This window comes from Lonchura striata, chromosome 11, assembly GCF_046129695.1.
Source record: "Lonchura striata isolate bLonStr1 chromosome 11, bLonStr1.mat, whole genome shotgun sequence".
In the NCBI taxonomy this organism is placed as follows: domain Eukaryota; kingdom Metazoa; phylum Chordata; class Aves; order Passeriformes; family Estrildidae; genus Lonchura; species Lonchura striata.
The window spans coordinates 7294601-7314054 of NC_134613.1; the positions used below are offsets into that span (position 1 = coordinate 7294601).

Here is a 19454-nt window from a genome sequence, read left to right on the forward strand (position 1 = left end):
CCAAGGGATGGGGGCGGGTGGGTTCTCAGGGTGCCACGCTGGGGCACACAGAGGACTCAACACCTTCATGTGTACCAGCATCTTTTTGGGTTCTTTCCTGGTTGTTTGGGGTGTGAAGTACAAAGCTGTTACTTTGGAGGCTCTCCTGCCTTTGGGGCAGTGGGAGAACAGCCGTGGTGGCTCCTTGGAGCTTGTGGGAGCCTATCCTAGGTTTACCTGTGCTTCCTCCAAGTGGACAGCCCGGGGATCAGGCTGTACCATAATGGAAGTTACTTTTCCAAGTGCTTAAATGAAAGGGAGAAGTCTTAAAATTCCTTAATTAAATGAAAGTAAGGAGACCTTTGTGTGCCACTCCAAGGAAAATTTTTAAACTAGTTAAAACACAGCTTAAACCACCACCACCCCCCTGCCCCAAAATAAAAAGAAAATATTTCTGTTTTGAGGAGAAATGTCTGTATTTATGTTTTTTGTGAAATTTAGTTTAAGTAGTTATTTAAAGAAGTAAATACTATAACTGCAGCCAGTACTTAAATAACACATTGAGTGCTCTGAGCTGCAGTCAGATAATTTATATAAATCATCTGGCAGCTCTTAGATTGAAGTTTTTGCTGCTCCAGCCACCTGTTCCTTACCATTTCCTCTTCATTTTGGTCTTCTCACAGGAAGTGCTAAATTTGCTTTGAACCCAGTACACTGCATAGCCCGAGGTGCCGGGGATAAAGTCATGGAGTTCCCCCTCATATTTCTTCATGTCCTGTGCAGAGGCATAGCCTGTGGAGGGAAGATGGGCTCACTGAGTCCCTGCTCCATCTGCAGCCCTTTCCAGGTGTATTTATTTACCTGTCACCATGTTATTTATCGGGTATTCCTGGAGGGCACGGTATGGAAATTCTCCCTGGGCAGGTGCTTCAGAGTCTGTTTCTTCACTGCTGTATCAGGAGGGGAAAAAAAAAAAAAATCTGTGTGTTAGGTTTGCTTGGAATCAGGGGTGCATTCAAATCCCATCACTCAAGGTAGGAAAATACCTCTCAGCCAGGTCTAGCACTTCTTCCTCTGATTCTTCCTCACAGCTGTTTCTTGCTGTTTCTGATTCCTGTGTCGGATTTTCTTCGGGCTGTGAATATCAGCACAAGAATGAGTTACAGTTGTGCCCTGGGTCACCTGCAGAACACCTGGGATGCACTCTTGAGTGCATAAATTTTTTAAATCTAAGGGCATTCCAGCTTCAAAGGTGCTGGGAAGTTGCTTTGAGAGGAGAGTGGGTAGTCATGGGATAGGAAAACACTGCACCAAAGGACTGAGCTCAGCCTGTGGCAATTGGAATCCCTGGAACAGCACACTGCTGAGAGACTAGGTATGTCTGGTCAAGGGAGACAATCCTTGCAGTGCTGTCCCCGCCCCCAGGATGCCATGTTGGGAGGGACACAAAGCACAGCAAGCACAAGGAATCAGAATCAATTAGGTTGGAAAAGACCATGGGGTCCAGCTAATGGCCAATCACCATCTTCCCAACCAGACCAGAGCACTGAGTGCCACATCCAGTCATTCTGGGCAGCCCATTCCAGTGCCTAATCACCCCTTCTGGGAAGAAATTCTTTCTGATGTGTAAACCTGTCCTGGTGCAGCTTAAGGAAATGTCCTCTCATCCTGTCCCTTGGGCCCTGGGAGCAGCACCTGACCCCCCACCCAGCTCCACTCTCCTGTCGGAGTTGTGCAGAGTCCCCTCTGAGCCTCCTTTTCTCCAGGTTGAGCCCCCCAGCTCCCTCAGCTGCTCCTGGTGGTCCAAACCCTTCCCTGGCTCAGTTCATTCTCTGGCCCTTTTCAGCACCAAAATGTTCTTGAATTGAATTGAGGGGTCCAGAACTGGACACAGCAGTCAAGTTGGGGCTTCAGCAGTGCCCAGTGCAGGGGGAAAAATCACTTCCTGGTCCTTCTGGCTACACAGGCCAGGTGCCACTGGCATTCTTGGCCACCTGGGCTCATGTTCAGCTGCTGTTGATCAGCGCTCCCAGAACCTTTCTTGCTGGAATGCTTTCCTGCCACTCATCCGAGTCTGGCTCTGCAGGGGTTATTGTGGCCAAAGTGCAGGACCCAGACCTTGGCATTGTCGACCCTCATACAAATGACCCCGGTCCACTGATCCAGTCTGTCCCTCAGCAGAGCCTTCCTAGCCTCCAGGAGAACCACACTCCCACTCAACTGTGTGTCACCTGTGTATCTGACAATGGTGGACTCAGTCCACTCATTCAGATCTTCAGTAAAGATACTGAATAGGACTGGGCCCAACACTCATCCCTGGGGGACACCACTGGTGACCAGACACCAATTGTCCAAGCTGTGAGCTGCAGTTTTCCAGGAGATGCTGTGGGAAATAGTGTCAAAGGCTTTGCTGATGTCCAGGTAGGCACATCCACAGCTTTTCCTTCATCCAGGTGAGTCCTCTTGTCATGAAAGGAAATCTGGTTGGTCAGGTAGGACCTCCCCTCCTAAATCCATGCTGGCTGGGTCTGATCCCTTCCTTTTCCTGGAGTGCCGTGTGATGGTACTCAGGGTGATCTGCTCCATAACCTTCCCTGACACCTGTCACACTGAAAGGTCTGTTAATTCCCTAGATCCTCCTTCCATCCCTTCTTGTGGATGGGTGTCACATTAATAACTTGTCATCTGGGACCTCCCCAGTGAGCCAGAACTTACTATAGAGCATGGACAGCAGCTTGGCAAGCTCTTCCTCCAGCTCCCTCGTCACCCTGGGATAGATCCCATCAAGGCCCATGGACTTGTTAGCATCTAAGTGGCACAGCAAATCAGTAACTGCCTCCTCCTGGATTTCTGGGGGTCCATTCTGCTCCTCATGTCTGTCTACCAGCTCAGGGGGCTGCTTGTCCTGATCCAACCAGTCTTAGTGTTGAAGACTGAGCCAAAGAAGGTGTTAAGCACCTCAGCCTTTTCCTAGTCTTTGGTGATGGACACTCCAATAAAGAATGGAGGTTTTCCTTGGCCCTCCTTTTATTAATAAAATATTTATAAAAGTATTATTCTTTACAGAGGTGGCCAGATTAAGTTTTAACTGAGCTTTCACCTCTCTGATTTTCTTCTTTCTGCATGACCTAAGGATGTCTTTAAATGCTTCCTGAGTTGCCTGCCCCTATTCCCCAAAATTATATATGCTATTTTCCCCCTAAATTCCTGTGAAAGCTCCCTGCTCAGCACAAGCTCGTCCTCCAGCACATACATGTGCAGTACAAATTTTTCATCTTACCTGTTCTTCAAGGGCGTCTGCCTTCTCCCAAATAAACCGGCCAATTTTCCTTCTGATTTCTGACAAGAACAAAATTAGTGACTGTGAGAGCACCAAAAAACAGGACTGTGGCAGTTGCTGCCAGTGTGATGCCCTGCAGGTGCCTCTGGGGACAAGCCCAAATGCAAGGTCCTGCCCTTGGGCCAGGGCAATCCCAAACACAAATTCAGGGTGGGCAAGGATGGATTGAAAGCAGCCCAGAGGAGAACATGGGTATGTTGGTGGATGAAAAGCTCATGGATATGACCTGGCCATGTGTCCTGAACACGTCCCACAGTGTGGGCAGCAGGTGAGGTGAGGACTCTGCCCCTCTGGCCCTCTCAGGAGCAGCAGTGCTCTTCCAGCTCTCCTCCCAACAGCAGAGGGACATGTAGCTGCTGGAGAGTGTCCAGAGGAGGCCATGGAGATGTTCCAAGGACTGGAGCCCCTCTGTTCTGGAGCCAGACTAGGAGAGCTGGGGGTGTTCACCTCGAGAAGAAAAGGCTCCAGGGAGACTCCAGGGCCTAAAAGAGGCTCCAGGGGTTGGTTGGAGAGGGACTGGGGAAAAACGCCTGGAGTGACAGGACAAGGGGGAAAGGCTTCAAACTGACAGAGGGCAGGGTTAGATGGGATACTGGGAAGAAATTCCTCCCTGTGAGGGTGGTCAGGGCCTGGCACAGGTTTCCCAGAGAAGCTGTGGCTGCCCCATCCTGGGAATGTTCAAGGTCAAGCCCATTCTGTGACAACAGATGGATCATACTCTGCTCTCTGGGAGGAAGAGCCACACCCAAGCAAGAAGGAAAGGTCCCTCCCTGCAGACAAGTGTCAGTTCTGGTTTGCACCAAGGCTGTACTCATGGGGGATTTCCCTGGGAAAATATCCCCAGATTATTTTTTTTTGCCTGACCTTCATGCAGGCAGGCAGGGGGCAGGACGAAGTGGCCCAGAGCCACCGAGGGCCTCTCTCCAGCGCCGATGCTCACACACGCTGAGAGGTAACAGGAGTGAAAGACGGTGGCTCTGCCCTCCAAGTAACTGAGACTCTCGTGTATGCTGGAAGAGAGAAAGAGAGCTGGTTTCCAAAGGAGAACCTGGATGCAAACCAAAACAAAAACATTTAGAGGAGTGTTGTCTGGTCTGATTTTTTGCTAAAAGCACCTAATTTTCTGTGATTTTCTACCTGTGAGATTCTACCAGTCACGTTCTGTTACAGTCCCAGCTGCCAGCACCTCCCAGGGGCAGCATGGAGGAGGGACAAGGGTAAATGCATTTTTAGGGATTACACAGCCCCACTCTGCTCTTGAGGTGAAACTACTCCGGGGAGAGCAAAGACAGGATTTTTCTACAATTACCTATCACCACACTGGCTCCTACTCATACAGCTGAGCAAGGAATTGGAGATGGAGGATGTTCCAGCCCTCACTGTCCTCCTTAGAGGGGAAATAAATCTTGTTTGCTGGGTTTAAGGATGTGTATAATTGATTACATTTTTTTCACAAGGAGCTATCTAACTATATACATTGACTATATATATATATATATATTTTTTTTTTTTTTTTTTTAATTATCCAGAATTCCCAATTCCCCTGGAGGAATTTTGCCAAACCAGGACTGGTCTGGCCGGATGTTGTTGCAGAAGTTGTTATTCTGTGTTTACTGGAATTCCCCTTGCTTAGCTGGAGGAGGTGGTTGAAAGATTCCAAAATTCAAAGCCAGTTTTAAGCAGTGGTGTGTCAAAAAGAAACTACTTAGTTCAGCCTAGCAAAGCCCAAAAGAAACATTGCAGCTTCCTTTCTCATACATATGTTTACATGACTAAATAATGAATAAATACAAATATTCACTGATATTGAGGAAGCGAGGAAGGTCCTTAAGACTTTCCTTAAATAAGTACAAATGTTCCATAAGTCTCTGTTTTTTTAAATTAAGCATTTCAGCCTTTTTCCATCCATTTTTACCCCAGTGCTTCCTTTTACCATTAATTCACACTTGCTTTTTAGCACTAGGTTTCTTCCTCGGGAATTTTATCACCTCTGTTTTAGATGCTGACTTTCCAGACGATAATTCACAGCCAGCAAGAAACCAAGTTAATAATTTATATCACAGTTAAGCCCTTCTCAACACATGGATGATTTTTCTCTATGCCATCTATCTAAAGCTTAATGTGGGTGTGAGTCTTCCTGACCCCACTGGGCAGTAAGATCCTGGCAGATCCACACCATGACTTTAAAAACACACCCTTGACTTTTACAAGATGTCAGTATCTATGAAACACTTTTCACTAAATACATCAAAGCCTCCTTTGCCCACCTGCGGGTGTCAGGGTGGGCAGCATCGCTGCTGAAGAGGTAGTCAGCATCCAGCCAGTGGGTGATCGTCCCGCCACCGTCTGCTGCAGGGGACAGGGAGTGAGGTGAGGATGGCATCCAGGGGGTTCCCACCTCGGGGTGACCTGGCACAGTGACAGCTGCTTGTGAGGCCGCAGAGATGGGCCCTGAAGTGGAAGCTGTGACAGCTCCCCATGGCTGTGGGACTCCCGTTGCTCCCCAGGGCTTTTCCTCAGCGTGGGGAAACTGGCCAGACTCATGCTCTGCTCTGTTGTGTGGGTCTCAGTCCCACCAAAGGGTGACAGGGCTGTGTCCCCACTGCTGTGCCCTGCTGAGGAATGGTGGGGCTGCGCTCCCTTCCTGATTCCCCCTGAGCGGTGACAGGCTGTGCCCCTGCCAATTCCCCCGCGGATTCCTCCCGGCTCTGTGCCCCGGGGCTCCCTGGACTTCGCTGTCGTCTGGCCCCCTCACCCCACAGCCCCCGCGGGCCCGGGCTGACGCTCTGCGAGAACCAAGCGCGGTGTCCGCGGAACATCGCGGCGGGAGCCGCCCTGAGGGGACCCGAGGGCGGGAACGGCGCTGAGGGGCTGGGGGGAGGCGAGAACCGCCCTGAGGGGCTGGAAGAAGGCGGGAACAGCCCTGAGGGGAACGGCCCTGAGGGGCTGGGGGGAGGCGGGAACCGCCCTGAGGGGAACGGCCCTGAGGGGCTGGAAGGAGGCGGGAACCGCCCTGAGGGGAACGGCCCTGAGGGGCTGGAAGGAGGCGGGAACCGCCCTGAGGGGAACGGCCCTGAGGGGCTGGAAGGAGGCGGGAACCGCCCTGAGGGGAACGGCCCTGAGGGGCTGGGGGGAGGCGGGAACCGCCCTGAGGGGCTGGAAGGAGGCGGGAACAGCCCTGAGGGGCTGGGGGGAGGCGGGAACCGCCCTGAGGGGAAGCGGTGCTGGGAAAACCCGGCGGAGCTGTGTCAGAGAGCTTTAAGCGGCATATTAGCGAAAGGTTCTTCCCCTTCAGTGTGGAACTGGAGCAACTCCCCAGGGCAGCCCCAAGCCTGACAGAGCTCCAAGGGCGCTTGGACAACACTCTGAGACACAGGGTGGGGTTTTGGGGTGTCCCGTGCAGAGTTAGGAGTTGGGCTCGAACCTTGCTCTCCTAGAAGCTTTTCTCAGAAAAGCACTTGCATTTTGCTGATTCTGGAAACTGCTTGCAGAAAAAATGCTTTTATTTCATAAATCACAAATGAGGCTTGTTGCATGCTTGAAGCTTCCCAAGATATCCCTCAGGATTCCCCATCCCTGGGGAACTGTTGCCAGCAGCAGCAGCAGAGCAACATCCCGAGTACCTCAGAACCCCAAAGATGCTGGATAAAACAGAGAAGGTATTTCTGGACATAGTTCTGAAATCCAGCAGTTAAAGGAAATCAGCCTCTGGCATGAGCATGTGTTGTTCTCCCACAGACAGGGGATTTTTGAGTAAACCATCAAAATGTTTCTTAAGAACAGAGAAATCCCACAGAGGCAAACAGGGCATGTCCCCAGTGTGGGAAGATGATGACGTGTCCTTTGGAGACAGGGTCACTTCACATTGCCTCAACAGAATCTTCAGTTTCTGCAGTTTACTCCACTCCTGTCTTAATTAGGATAAAGATGTCTTGGCAGAGTGGTTACCCAGCAATTATTCTGGTGTTCTTGATGATAGGAAAGGTGAAGCTGAGGTGGTGGAAAGCACTTTGGTGGCCCCTTCATGATCCATGGGAGGCCAGGACATGTTCCACAGCTCCTTGAGCTCACACAGCACCTTGTGCTGCTCCACGGGGGTCTCTGGGAGAGAAGCTGAAATCTTTTCCCCTCTCCCAGGCCATCTTCTCTCACACAAGGAGCGCTGCTGGGGCTGCCTGGTTACCAGAGCACATCTGGTGCTGCAGGCTGAGTTGTGAACTGCTGTCCCATGCTGAGAGATGAGCACTGTGCACAACTGCCCAGCCATGACAGCCCGGCCTGTCCTGCCTTTAATACCCCTCTGATGAACCCAAAGGGATCCCTGTAACGGGCCCTGCCCCTCAGCAACCTACCATGAGGGTGTTAGAACTGCAACAGCCTGGATTTTCCAAATCCCTAACAAAAACAAATCGGTTATAATGAAAATAGCTGTGGAACAAGACAATATCCATCAAAAATCTTGTGTATGTTCTGAGACACCATAACAGCAAATCTTAATATACCCAAGAAGAGACATGGGATGACGTGAGTCACCAGGAACCCTTGATCCCATACACGTGATCCTGCTTAAATCCATTTGGATACAATATTCCTCAAGCAATCATTCTGATTTCTTCATAAAATAAAAATGTGTTGATGGCAGAAGCATTGGTTTTGGGTGGTGTCATCAATCCCCCACAGTACAACAGTGGACTGGCCTGAACTGCACTTCTCCATGGGCTCAAGCACAGAGAAAACCAGAACTGAAATTCACCAACACACATCTGCTTCCCCCAGGCTCAGCATGCTCATCGCATGCCCCAAGATGCATCCGCCAGAGTTGTCCCCATTAGAGTGAGCCAGTCCCTGCCATCGCTCCTTCTGTGTCCCACCCTGCATCCCCAAGGTTCTTCATCCCTTTTTAAACTTTGTACCTTCCATTCAGAGCCACACAGGAGCCTCCAGCCAGGCAGATACCACATCAGCAAAAAAAAAAAAAAAAATCTTTAATTCTCTCTCACTTGGAAAAGTGCTCTTGCATCTTCTCAGTGGGATAAAAGCAGCACAATTGCCCATCATACCACCAAGGTTACATATCCACCCACAAGCCAGTGGTCATCACAGCCTGTGAAATCAGCTTGTCAAATGACTCTGAAGAAACATTTTAAGGACTATCAGTTTATTAATGTATAAAAATCCTGCAAAAATTTTAACAGTGAAGAGTTACCATTTTTTTAAGCTGCAATGGGGGCATTTTTAGCGACATGCTCAAAAAACCTGCAGAGCTCCCTTGATGCTGTGGCTAAGTGATATTGTTAACAAGGCTTATTAGTGAATTTCTGAGAGGACGTTGATCAGTGTTGTGGCTATGATGAACAATGGACAGAAGCTTGAGAAGACTGACTTGCAAGAAGGATATCCCAGATCTGCATGGAGAGAGTAGATTGACATTAGTCACTCTAGTGACACCTTCAACTGCAATTATTTTAGGACTAAAAACCAATTTCCTCAGAGCAGTCTGACTGCAGCATCCGTGCAGAACCACCTTCCAGTGAGATTCAGGTAAAAATCCTGCAGAAACTTCTTTTCTGTCCCCTCCTTCGTGGAGTTCAGAGCTCAACAAGTCAAGAGTATCCTTGTTCTCCACCCCAGGGAGGAGTTTGTCCTGCTCTCAACTCTTTCCACGCCAGCTCAGTAAATCCTTGTCCCCCCGACCAAAGTGAAATCACCCACGTCCCACCTCCAGCCAGACTTGGCATCCCTCACCAATGTCCCACCAACTGAAGCCATGGCGCTGTGTGAGCACAGCACATTGCAGACCCTGCCCTGGGGCCAGGCTCACACCCCCACTGCCCAAAGGTGTGTGACAAACCAGAGGAGTGACTGTATACAACCTTCTCTTGCTCTGCAGGAACTGGGGCATTTCATATAAGGGTCCTGTCAAGGCTTGTCCCAAGAACAGTTAATCATTATCCAGCCTCTAAGAGGGCACAGACCTACGCTGTTTCAACCAGGGTTACATCAAGCTGAGCCACATACTCAGTTTCTTTTCCCGATCAAGTGTTAAACTAGAATTTCCCCATTGCTACATCCAGATCAGTTACACACAGATAGTTTGAAGAACTTGGAGCCCTCAGATTGAGACACCGGTGAACAAATCCAGAAGTGTTTCTGGTTTGTGCCTCATGAATCCCACAGAGCGTTGTCCTGCCACAGGATTAACCAGCCTGCCACTCACCCTGAGGCACAGGAATCTCGGGTACAGTGACTTCCTGCTCCTCCCCTGACAGGAAACAGCACTTCAGGGCCTGAGGAAGCTCTAGGGGACCTGCCACAACTCTTTGTGGTATCTAGATGACGCAGCAACGACATGCAGAGAATATTTTCTCAAAAGTTCTCCTTTTTTGGAGCAAAGAACTCTTGTAGGCACGGTATGGCCAAAACCAGACCAAAATAGTCAGAGTGTGGGAAGAGGGTTTTTTTGTGTCCCAAATATGATCTACCTTTTGGGTGTGGTTCCTTCTGTTCCTCAGCTTTTCAAACCCCCCTCCCTACAGAAATGGGCCTGTGTTTCCCTTACCAGCATGGCACACAGCATGGGAATAACTCACCGTGGATTACCCCAGACGCAGCTCAGAAGTCTGGTTCTGCAGGAAAGAAGCACAGAGTGTTAGACTTGGGGGCTAATGGCACCCCCTCTTCTCTGTCCCCACAAGGTTCCCCCCGGAAACAGCCCCAGTGTGGTAACCAGAGTTGCCTTCAGCTGTACCTGAGGCAAGGTCAACACCATCAGCCCTGACCGCTGCGCCCTTCTTTATATTTACACAATATAAAGCAAAAATTCACTGCACGACCCGTCACTTTCTAGTTAAGTTCACCAAGGCAGAGATGAGTGACACGGCATCACCAAATCCCCATGGATTAACAGCGTGTCCTCCCTGAATCCTTCACAGGTACGCGTAACAGCCTTTTCAGCTAAAACCAAATCAGCTTTCTATCTCTAACCTTCACACCCCACTCCGTTACAACACCCTGCTTCCCAGGAACAGGAACTGAGACAGCATGGATATAAAACAAGGCGCTACAGCATGCAGGAGAGAACAACATACCCCATAGGTAATTGCGTGACTTCGGCATGGTGGAGTGCGCCACCTCGCAAGAGAAGGTGTCCCCCTTCGTGGGGGTGAAGGGCACATAGACCAGGCGCTGGAACTGCCACTTCTCGTTGAAGGACAAGTCCCCGTACTTGACGCCGGGAATGGGCTCCCCGTTCTTCAGGAGTTTGATGTCAATCTTGGGCGGGTGAAAGCCGGTGACAAAGCAGTGGAGGATGTTCTCCTTTCCCTCCTCGGCGCGTGAACGGGCGTAAACTTCCACCTTCGGCGACTCTGAAGAGAGGGGCGAGGGCGAGTGAGAAGCGGGACTGCCGTGGGCATCGCCTCCATGCCAACACTCGCCCACCCACCCGCAACAGTAACCCGGAGCCGCCGGGACCCCGCAGCCCCCCACCCCCGTCAGGACCCTTCGCGCCGCCCCAGGCACTCACCAGCGGCCGCCCCCAGGCCGAGCAGCGCCAGCAGCGCAAGCACGCCGAGCGCCAGGGCACTCCGCGCCATCGCCGCTCCTCGCTGCCCCGCCGTTTCCCGACTGCCCCATCCCCACCCGGTCTCCGCCTTTTATAGCCTTCGGAATCCAGGCCAATCGTGGCGCGGAGCGGCCTCTACGTTATCAGTTTCCAGGCAGAACGGGACCTGCGGGGTTGTGCGAGCCAGCATGGAAGCGCTTTCGCTTTCAGTTCCGCTCTGGATGTGGGGAGAGACCCGGGCAGAGACCCCGGGGCGTCGGGCAACAGCGGCTGGACGTGAGCTCGGGTGGGCAATGGCACCTGGTCTGGACCAGTCCCGGTATGGCCACGGGCCCAGGGCAGCGCCCGACCCCTGTGCTGGGCACTGCTGACCCCAAATCCTGGGGTCAGTTCTGCGCCTTTCACAAGAAGGACGTTGAGGGGCTGGAGCGTGTCCAGGGAAGGGAACAGGGCTGGGGAAGGGGCTGGAGCACCAAGAGCAGCTGAGGGATCTGGGGGGGCTCAGCCTGGAGAAAAGGAAGCTCGGGGGGACCTTCTTTCTCTACAATTCCCTGACAGAAGGAGACAGCCAGGTGGGGTTGTGCTCTGTTCCCAGGGAACAAAAGTGAGGACAAGAGGAAACAGCTTCAAGTAGCACCAGGAAAGGTTTAGATAGGATATGTGAGAAAAGTTATTCTCTGAAAGGGCTGTACAGCCTTGCCACAGGCTGCCAGGGCAGTGGTGGAGTCCTCATCCCTAGAGGGATTTAAAAGTCCTGTGGATGTGGCACTTGGGGACATGGGTTAGTGGTGGCCTTGGCAGTGCTGGAGGAATGATTTGACTTGATGGTCACAGACAGCTTTACCAACTTAAAAGGGGGTAAAAGTCACCTCTTGCAGAAGATTCTGCATCCAGGGCCGGTATTACACCAACAGCCTATGGGGGAGCAAGCCATCCACCTGCCTTTTTTAACCTCTTTCAAAACCTGTGTGGAATGTCTCATTCCAGCAGCTGCAGGGTGAGAAACTGACTGTTGTTTAAGCACAGCAGAGACTCCCTGACATAAAACATGAGAATTCTAACACCAAAGAAACAGGTTTTCTGCTGCCTCCTCCAGAAGAACTCTGAGCACCAAAGCCCATTGAGGCTAGGAATGCCATTGAGTGTCCCAGTAGTGCTGCTTGGAAGGAAAATAAAGGGAAAAGAAAAGAAAGTCACTGCTAATAGAGAGAAAACAGCAGCATGGTATAAGTACCAAAACACTAAGTTCCTTTAGGACCTGCTTTTTTAATGCACCTCTTAATGCAATTCATTAAAACACAAATTAAATTAACAAAGCATGTATGGAGAACACTCCAAAGGCAGCAGATAAATCAGGAGAGGCCAAGCGAGGGAAAGTCTTGAAAACACTTGTTATCAGTTCCCATTGGCCCAGCTCCAGCTGGGTTTGCTGGCTTACTCAGTGAGAAGTGCCAGCCACACAGCTGAAAACACTCCATGTTTTTCTCAGTGTGGGATAAACAGATGCAGCTGTGGCCAGAGACTTATCAGGGATCTCAGGGCTCTGGCAGAAATAATCTCTGAGTGCTCCATGGGTGGCAGAGTTGTTATTAGGTCACCACAGCAGGAGTCACCACCCCAGTGTCCCATAGGTGAATCTGGCTCTGCCCAATCCCCTCATCTCAGGGAGAGGATGGCAGGACATGGGTCTTTTCCATGGGCCCTTTGGGATGTGAATCCCTGGCAATGACTCTGCTGTAACCCACACTACCTGTCAGAATTTCCCAGTAAAGAGAAGCACAACTCTTCCACATGACATTTATTAAAAGCCACAGTGATTTGGTTAGAGTAGCCAAATCTTCCACTTCTGGGACACTTCCGCTTTTGTTAGCAGAATATTGGAAGAATTATTTGGGACCAGGTGATATGACCACGGTGCTCCTAGTATTCAGGGGGGTAATTTAGGGGGATAAGGGCAACCCACTATGCTTTGTGGGATGCAGAAGTTTATAGTGTTAGTGTTGACATCTGTGCTCGGTGTTACCTTCTAGAAATTCAATCCTGACAGACCACATCCCACCAGTTTTCCATAACTCCTGAGAAGGATATCAGCTCTGAGAACAGCAGTCAAGGAGCGATGGCAGCAGCGGGGAAAGCCGGGCAGGGGTGCTCTGTGCTCCGAGAGCCGCAGCTGCGGTCACGGCCACTGCCCCTCTCCATCCTCACCGCGCCCCCAGCCCCAGGGGCTGCTCGTGCGGGGCACGGCCGCGCCAGTGCGCAGGCGCAGGACGCTGCTGGGAGCCGCCATGCTGTACGGCAGGCGCATGCCGGGGCGGCGGGGGCGGCCCATAAAGGGGGCGGCGGGGCCGAGGGTCCCGTAGAGGGACCCGGGACGGACGGAGGGTGGGTGAGCGGGAGGAGGCGGCGCCGCGGGATGGCGGAGGGCGGCGAGCGCGTTGTGAGTGCCTGCCCTGCTCCGCTCCCCTCTGCCCGCCGCCGCCTCACGGCGTCCCGCTCCCTCTGCGGTGCTCGTTCTCCGGGGCTGGCGCTCCCCGGCGCGGTCGGTCTCGGAGCAGACTCTGCCCTGGAGGTGCTGGTGGGATGCTCTTCCCAGCCTTGCGCTCGCGAGCCGCCCGTGCCCTCGTAGCGGGTTCACTCTGAAGCCTAAAGGTGTCTCAGCCCAGCCGCACTGGTGCCGTTCCGTGCCGGCGTTCGCAGGTGCCGGCAGCGTCCGTGGGCTGAGCTGCGGGTCCTGTCCTCGCTGGCAGTGCCCCTGGCTCCTGCTTTTCCCTTTTCTAGCTGAGAGCCCTGTGGGTTGCCTGGCACCACCAGTAGAGTGAGAGGGAGGTTGGGTGCCCCCCCCCCCCCACTTTGGGAACATGTTAGGGTTATCTCTCCCTTAGCAAGGAACCCGCTGCTTCCAAATCCAGATTATCGAGGATTTTCTGCTGGTGGAGGATGCACTTCTGCTGGAAGAGATGGCTGAGGAGGATGAGGAGCTCGACCTGTACAACGAGATGACTTTTGGGTTAGGTAAGACCTCAGGGGAGTCCTGGTGTTGGAGAGACCTGCCAGCACTTGGGGGGAGCAGACACCCTGGTGGACGCTGCCTAGGCATTCACCCACCCTGCTGTGCACTGCTTCCCCCCTCTAAGACCGAGACTCCACAGAGGAGGATGTCCCAAAACTCCTGGTGGTACCGGAGATAAGCCCTGAGGCGGCCAAAGCGCTGGTAGAGGCAACTGGAAGAGCAGCTGAGGAGTTGGCCGAGGAGGAAGGTGGGATGGAGCCAGAGATGGAGCAAGTTAACTCTCAGTTGGAGGAAGAGGTAGAGGAGCTGGGGACTGTGGAACAGGAGGATGATCAAGAGTGCTCTAAGGAGCCCAGTGAACTGGGAGACCCAGCAGTGATGAGAGCTGTGCGGAGCAAACCCACACTGGAGGTGATGTGTGAGGGGATGGGCGGTCCTGCTGCTCTCCCATCCATCCCCACACCTTTGGGTCCTGCCCCACAGAGGGCACCGGGGCAGGGAGGCAGACCTTTAACTCCCCCTTCCTTGCAGAGCCAGGACTCAGCAGTGCTGGACAGCGGGATTGGGACTTGCTGGGAAGAGTTTGGCAAGGAGGACATGGTAAAAATGTCCCCATCCATCTGGTGATGAGGCAGAGTGGCTCCTGTGGTGTCCCCTGCTCTCTCCTCCTGTTCACTTGCCTCATGCCAACATCTCCCTGTTTTGCAGCTGGCAATGGATCCCACAGCATGGGGCTCCTGCCCTGGCAGTGTCCCACGCCACCTCATGCTGGAGGTGGGTACCTCCAGCCAGCCCTTCAGGGAGTGGCTAAGGGCTCCCCATTACTCTGGAACAAGGGTTACACAAGGAATTTGGGACACCTGGGCATCTCCAAATGGCTCTGGGTGTGCCCAGATGTGTCTTTGGTGCCAAGGCTGTGAGTGCCCACTCAAAGCAGAGCCTGGGTTTGAAGGCAAAGTTGTTGAGTTTGGGGGAGCCCCATGCTGGGTATTCCCATAGGTCTCCAGCTGCTCCACACTACCAGTGTGGGAGCCCAGCTGGTGTTGGTTGAGCTGTGACCAAAGGTTTTAGTGAGCTGCCTATTGCTGAGGGAGCTAAACTTTTCCCAGCTGTGCCTTGTTCCCACCTGCTGCTGACTCCTCCCCACAGGATAAAGCCATTCTTCAGGTCCTGGAGAGACCTCCACCATCTGCCAGCATGGCTCTTGACTTCCTTGGTTCTCCTGTGCAGAGGGGCTATGGGGGCTCTTCCCGGCTCAAGTGCCCTGACTTAAGACTGATGTCCCCCAAGCCTTTCTCCCAGTGCTTTTTCCAGCAGGTAACAGGTTTGGGGCTACTCTTGCATCCCTTCTTTCTCTGCCTCCCTTCCCTGGAGGTGCAGGCTTGTCTGAGTGACACCTCCTGTGTCTTGCTCTGCACCAGGCACCCCTGATATCTCCTCGCTCCCCGTGCTCTCCTCAACCCTTCCCACCAGCTTGCAGGACCCCTCCGGTCTTCACTCCCAACCAGGTAATGTGGTGGGCTTTGAGCCACTGCCATGGCCCCACTCAGGTGGCCGTGGAGTGGCAGTGTCTGCGGGTAGCACCTTGCCAGAGGAATAGGAGCCAGAAGCCAGCACAGAGCTGGCTGACCCCTCTGGGATGTTCAGAGGGGAAGGCTCAGACCCTTGATCTCCTCTCTCCCTCTCAGACAGCAGGGTACGTGCCTCCGACCCCTTTCCAGCCTGGGTCCCCCACCATGGGCAGCCCACCGCGGCCCCATGGCATGCACCTCAGGCCCATGTCCTCTTCTTTGGACCCTGCTGTCTTCTTCAGCCCCTCAGCCACGGGCCAGCTGAACTTCAGGTAGCCGGAGTGGGATGTTGGGGTGGGACTGGAGGGGCCCTACAAAGCAGTTGGGGGTCACCTCACTCTGGACGTGTCCCAAAACTCCCCTTGACCCCTGTCTGGTGTCTCCTGCAGCACACCCGGCCACATGACCCAGCTTCACCCGCAGCACCAACGCATCCTGATGCAGCGGCAGGGCAGGCAGGTGCAGAGGTATGGGGGTCTTTTGGGTGCAGGGCAGGGGGGCTCTGGGTGGTCACAGTGGGCTGAGGTCTTCTCCTGTGCCAGTGTCTCTCCCAAGAAGCTGTGGTCTCGTAAAGTGGACCCGTATGCTGGGCTGATGACTTCCAAGGAGAAGGACTGGGTCATCAAGGTGGAGATGATGCAGCTGCAGAGTGAGAATATTGATGATGACTACTACTACCAGGTGAGCTCCTGCTGGCAGCACCTGCAGCTTGTTCCCCTCAGGGTGGGGCTTTGGGAGCTGGAGAAACCCTTCAGGACTGGTGGAGGGAACTCCTGGCTTTTTCTGTTGTTACAGACCTACTACCACCGGCTGGAGCGCAAACAGGCAGAGGAGGAGCTGCTGGGCAGGCGCAACAAGCCCCCCAAGCTGGTCACACCGTTCATCCAAAAAGTGGAGACCTATGACTCTGGTGAAGGGCTGGGGCAGGTACTGGGGGGGGCTGGGCAAGGAGTTCTGGGATGTGGTGTCACCGTGTTCCTGCTCTCCCGCAGTGGTGCGCATCGCTGGGTCGCTGGGCCAGGTCACGGTGTCCACCTGCTACAGCCCTCGCCGGGCCATTGATGCCGTGCACCACGCCCTCGTAGAGGAGGAGGTAGGTGAAGGGAGGCTGGGCTGGTTGGGACCCTGAATTGCCAGAAGTGCTGCTTTAGGATCTGCCCTGAGCAGTAGGATGGGGCACACAGTTGGAGGAGGTACCATCTCAGCAGTGGCAGTTTGTGCCCGGCCAAGGGGTGAGACTAGCCTCTGGCTGTGGTTTCCATGTGGGACTGCTCTGTATCCCTCTGATCCCCAGGGAGCAGCTGGCCCAGTGCTGGTGGCAGCATCTGGGGATGGCTGTAACTTTCTGCCTTCTTTTCTACCCTCCCATAGGCTGCAGGGACCCACCGGCTGCGGGCGCTGCACAGGATTGAGAAGGTGAGTGAGTGGGGATTTGGGGAAGGGCAGGATGGTCCAGGTTTTCTGTTTTCATCCAGGGATTTCTCTAAGGGGATGTCTACCCTAGGCAGGATCCTGGATAGCCAGTTGGTAGAAGGTGTCCAAGCTTCCTCTTTACCCTGTGTCATTTCTCCAGCTCTTCCTGCAGCTGCTGGAAGTAGAGGAGGTGCAACAGAAAATGTCCCTGGGGGAGCAACAGTCCCAGAGACAGGAGCAGAAGAGCCAAAAAGTGGAGAATATCTACCAAGCCTTGAAAATCAGGGCTTGCAGCAGTGAAGAGTGAGTCTGTGCCATGGGAAAAGGAGCAGGCAGCATGTCCTGGTCCTTGTGGATCTGAGATGGTCACTGATGAGCAGGTCTGGGTCACAGGAGGATTGAGTCCTTCCTTCCATGTATCACTGCAGCCTGTGCTGACCCTGTCTATGAATCTTGTCCTCTAGTGGAGCTGATGCTGGTCCTTTTGGATGGACAGAGATGCTCCCAGGTCCCTTGAGATTTGTGCCAATGGAGCCTTTGTTCCCAGGGAGGCAGAAGATGAATTCCTGCAAGTGCTGTGTGTGCGGAAGGGCAAGAAGCTTCTGGCCCGGCTGCTGCCCCACCTCATTGGAGAGCAAAGGGAGAAGATCCTGCTGACAATCACCTACCACCTGTCCTTCCTCATGAAGAAGGACACACTGGATGAGGCAAGCACCTCCAGCCAGGGCAGGGATGACCTAGGCTGTCTCTTTCCTCCTCTATTCTTGCTGGGGGTGGCAGCCTAGGCAATGAGGGGGACCTGTCTTGTGAGGTTAGCATGAGACAGGAGCCTCTTCCTATCAATGGGGAGGAGAAGGCCTCCAGGAGTCAGCCACCAGCAGTCCTGGTGGCAGTGACCCACCCCTCCAAGTGCTGGGATGGGAATTTGTCTGTAACAGGTCAGAGGATCTCAGATTCTTGCTCTCCCCTCTGCCCTGCCCAGTCTCTCTCCCTGCTCTACAGCCCGTTGAATGAGGTGGTGGGTGAGATGACCTTCAGCAAACTCATCGAGGTCCTGCAGGAGCTCACCCGGCCTCTACCCGAGTCTTCAGAGCTCCCCCTCACCATGGCCTTGAAGAACCAGGTATGTGGCCCTGAGCCTCATTGTGTCCCTGGGGTGCCACTGCTGCTGGCTGTGACACTCCTGGTGCTTTCCTGCAGTTTGGCATCTCCTTGCTCTATTCCCTGCTGAGCCATGGAGAGAGGCTGCTGTCCTCACATGTGCCACTGAAGCCGTGCAGAGGGGACTTCGAGGCATGGTGAGGGGCTGAGTGAGCTGGGGGGGGAGGGTTTATCACTGCTCCGTGGGGTGCTCACCCCTGTGCTGGTGCCCCCAGGACGGACACGGTGTACCTGATGTCCCAGGAGCTGTCACGCCTGCCTACGGCCTCTCTGGCAGAGCCTCTCTTCTTGCCCAGCAACCTCGTCTTGCTCTTCTGCCGCTACCTGGACAAGCAGACTGTTTACCACCTGGCAACCAAGATGGCTGAGTGAGTACTGCCTGGTATGGCTCTCCTGGGGATCCCCAGGAGAACAGGAGCAGGGAGCACTGGGGGCTCTCTGCTTCCATCCCCCCTTGGAATTATCTCCAGATACCTACTGGGCTGAGCTGAGCCTGGTGCCTTTGCTTCTGCTTCTTTGGGACAGATCAGCACCCTGATAGTCCAACCTCATCCTTTCCCTGCAGGTGCTCCCCGCTGCCCACGGAGGCTGACATGCTCTGCTGAGCCCTGGGAGCTGGGGATGGGGTCTGGAGCCAGTGGTGCTGGGAACAGGCAGGGCCCAATGCCGTGGCTTTGGAAGTGAACACTTACCCTGGTGCAGGGCACTCTGGGTGACACGGGCAGGGGCAGGGCTGGCACCAAAGGGCTGATGCCACCCTGTCCTGATGCCTAGGAGCACGGGGGTGGGTGAGTGTAACTTATTTTGGCCTCCCCCCTGCAGTGGTGGGTGCTGGGTCATGGCAGGGGCTGAGGCAGGGCAGAGGGGCGCTGGGAGCACCTGGGGGTGGGTTTTGTCTATGTACATTCTGTACAGTGCTTGAAATTAAATAAAAAGGTGATTAATGAGCTCCTCTGGCTCTTGGGGCAGTTTATGTTGGATGCACTGTGGTCCCATTGGCTTTGCTGGGCAGGGGGACCCCTGGTCTGGGACAGGGATCTGGCAAAAGGCAAGAAGGGGGGAGGGATGCTCAGAGGAGAATGGAGTGCTTGGAGAGGAGATCAGAGGCCCCACACACCTGAGCACATAGGGAGGGGAATGGGCTGGGAAAGAAGGCATTATGATGGGGAAGATAAGTCAGAGCTTGTCCTGATAGGGAAGTAAAGGTTGGTGCACACATGGGGAGGGATATGGTGGGGAGGTCTCAAACATATGTGGGTGGGTAATAGAGCACCTCTTGTCTCTGATGAGCTCCCAAAGGCTATTTAGCCTGAAGTGTTCCAGTCATGGTCACATTGAAGTGCCCTGAGGCATCTTTCTAAGCAATTCTGACTATCCCAAGCTGATCCCCACTTTTGTATCTGAGGCTGTGTGTGC

At 53.6% G+C, this 19454-nt stretch overlaps 3 protein-coding genes across 4 annotated transcripts; 1 reads left to right on the plus strand and 2 right to left on the minus strand.

The window, feature by feature from the left end:
• Positions 1-25: 25 nt before the first annotated feature.
• On the minus strand, positions 26-6138 carry TERB2 (telomere repeat binding bouquet formation protein 2). The gene is made up of 8 exons (XM_077785993.1): positions 6075-6138; positions 5587-5668; positions 4184-4329; positions 3260-3318; positions 1026-1114; positions 841-929; positions 633-771; positions 26-38 (listed from the first exon to the last, which is right to left on the minus strand). The coding sequence occupies exons 1-8, from the start codon at positions 6136-6138 to the stop codon at positions 26-28; spliced, it is 681 nt and encodes a 226-aa protein (XP_077642119.1).
• Positions 6139-8456: 2318 nt separating this feature from the next.
• Positions 8457-10941, minus strand: B2M (beta-2-microglobulin). Of its 2 annotated transcripts, none has more exons than XM_021554134.3 (4): positions 10845-10941; positions 10401-10686; positions 9910-9939; positions 8457-8724 (listed from the first exon to the last, which is right to left on the minus strand). In XM_021554134.3, the coding sequence occupies exons 1-4, from the start codon at positions 10912-10914 to the stop codon at positions 8601-8603; spliced, it is 510 nt and encodes a 169-aa protein (XP_021409809.1). In that variant the 5' UTR covers positions 10915-10941; the 3' UTR covers positions 8457-8600. The 2 variants fall into 2 exon arrangements, with proteins under 2 accessions (XP_021409809.1, XP_021409808.1); XM_021554133.3 differs by having other exon boundaries at positions 8614-8724; positions 9910-9945; positions 10408-10686.
• A 2227-nt stretch (positions 10942-13168) lies between these two features.
• Positions 13169-18809, plus strand: PATL2 (PAT1 homolog 2). The gene is given in 20 exon segments (XM_077785803.1): positions 13169-13246; positions 13249-13320; positions 13793-13895; positions 14018-14304; positions 14425-14493; positions 14602-14667; positions 15043-15210; positions 15315-15401; positions 15582-15736; positions 15854-15931; positions 16007-16145; positions 16260-16374; positions 16457-16557; positions 16836-16880; positions 17038-17180; positions 17425-17584; positions 17860-18000; positions 18078-18175; positions 18254-18406; positions 18604-18809. Coding segments are annotated over 20 exon segments (2298 nt in total). The 3' UTR covers positions 18644-18809.
• The last annotated feature ends 645 nt before the right edge of the window (positions 18810-19454 follow it).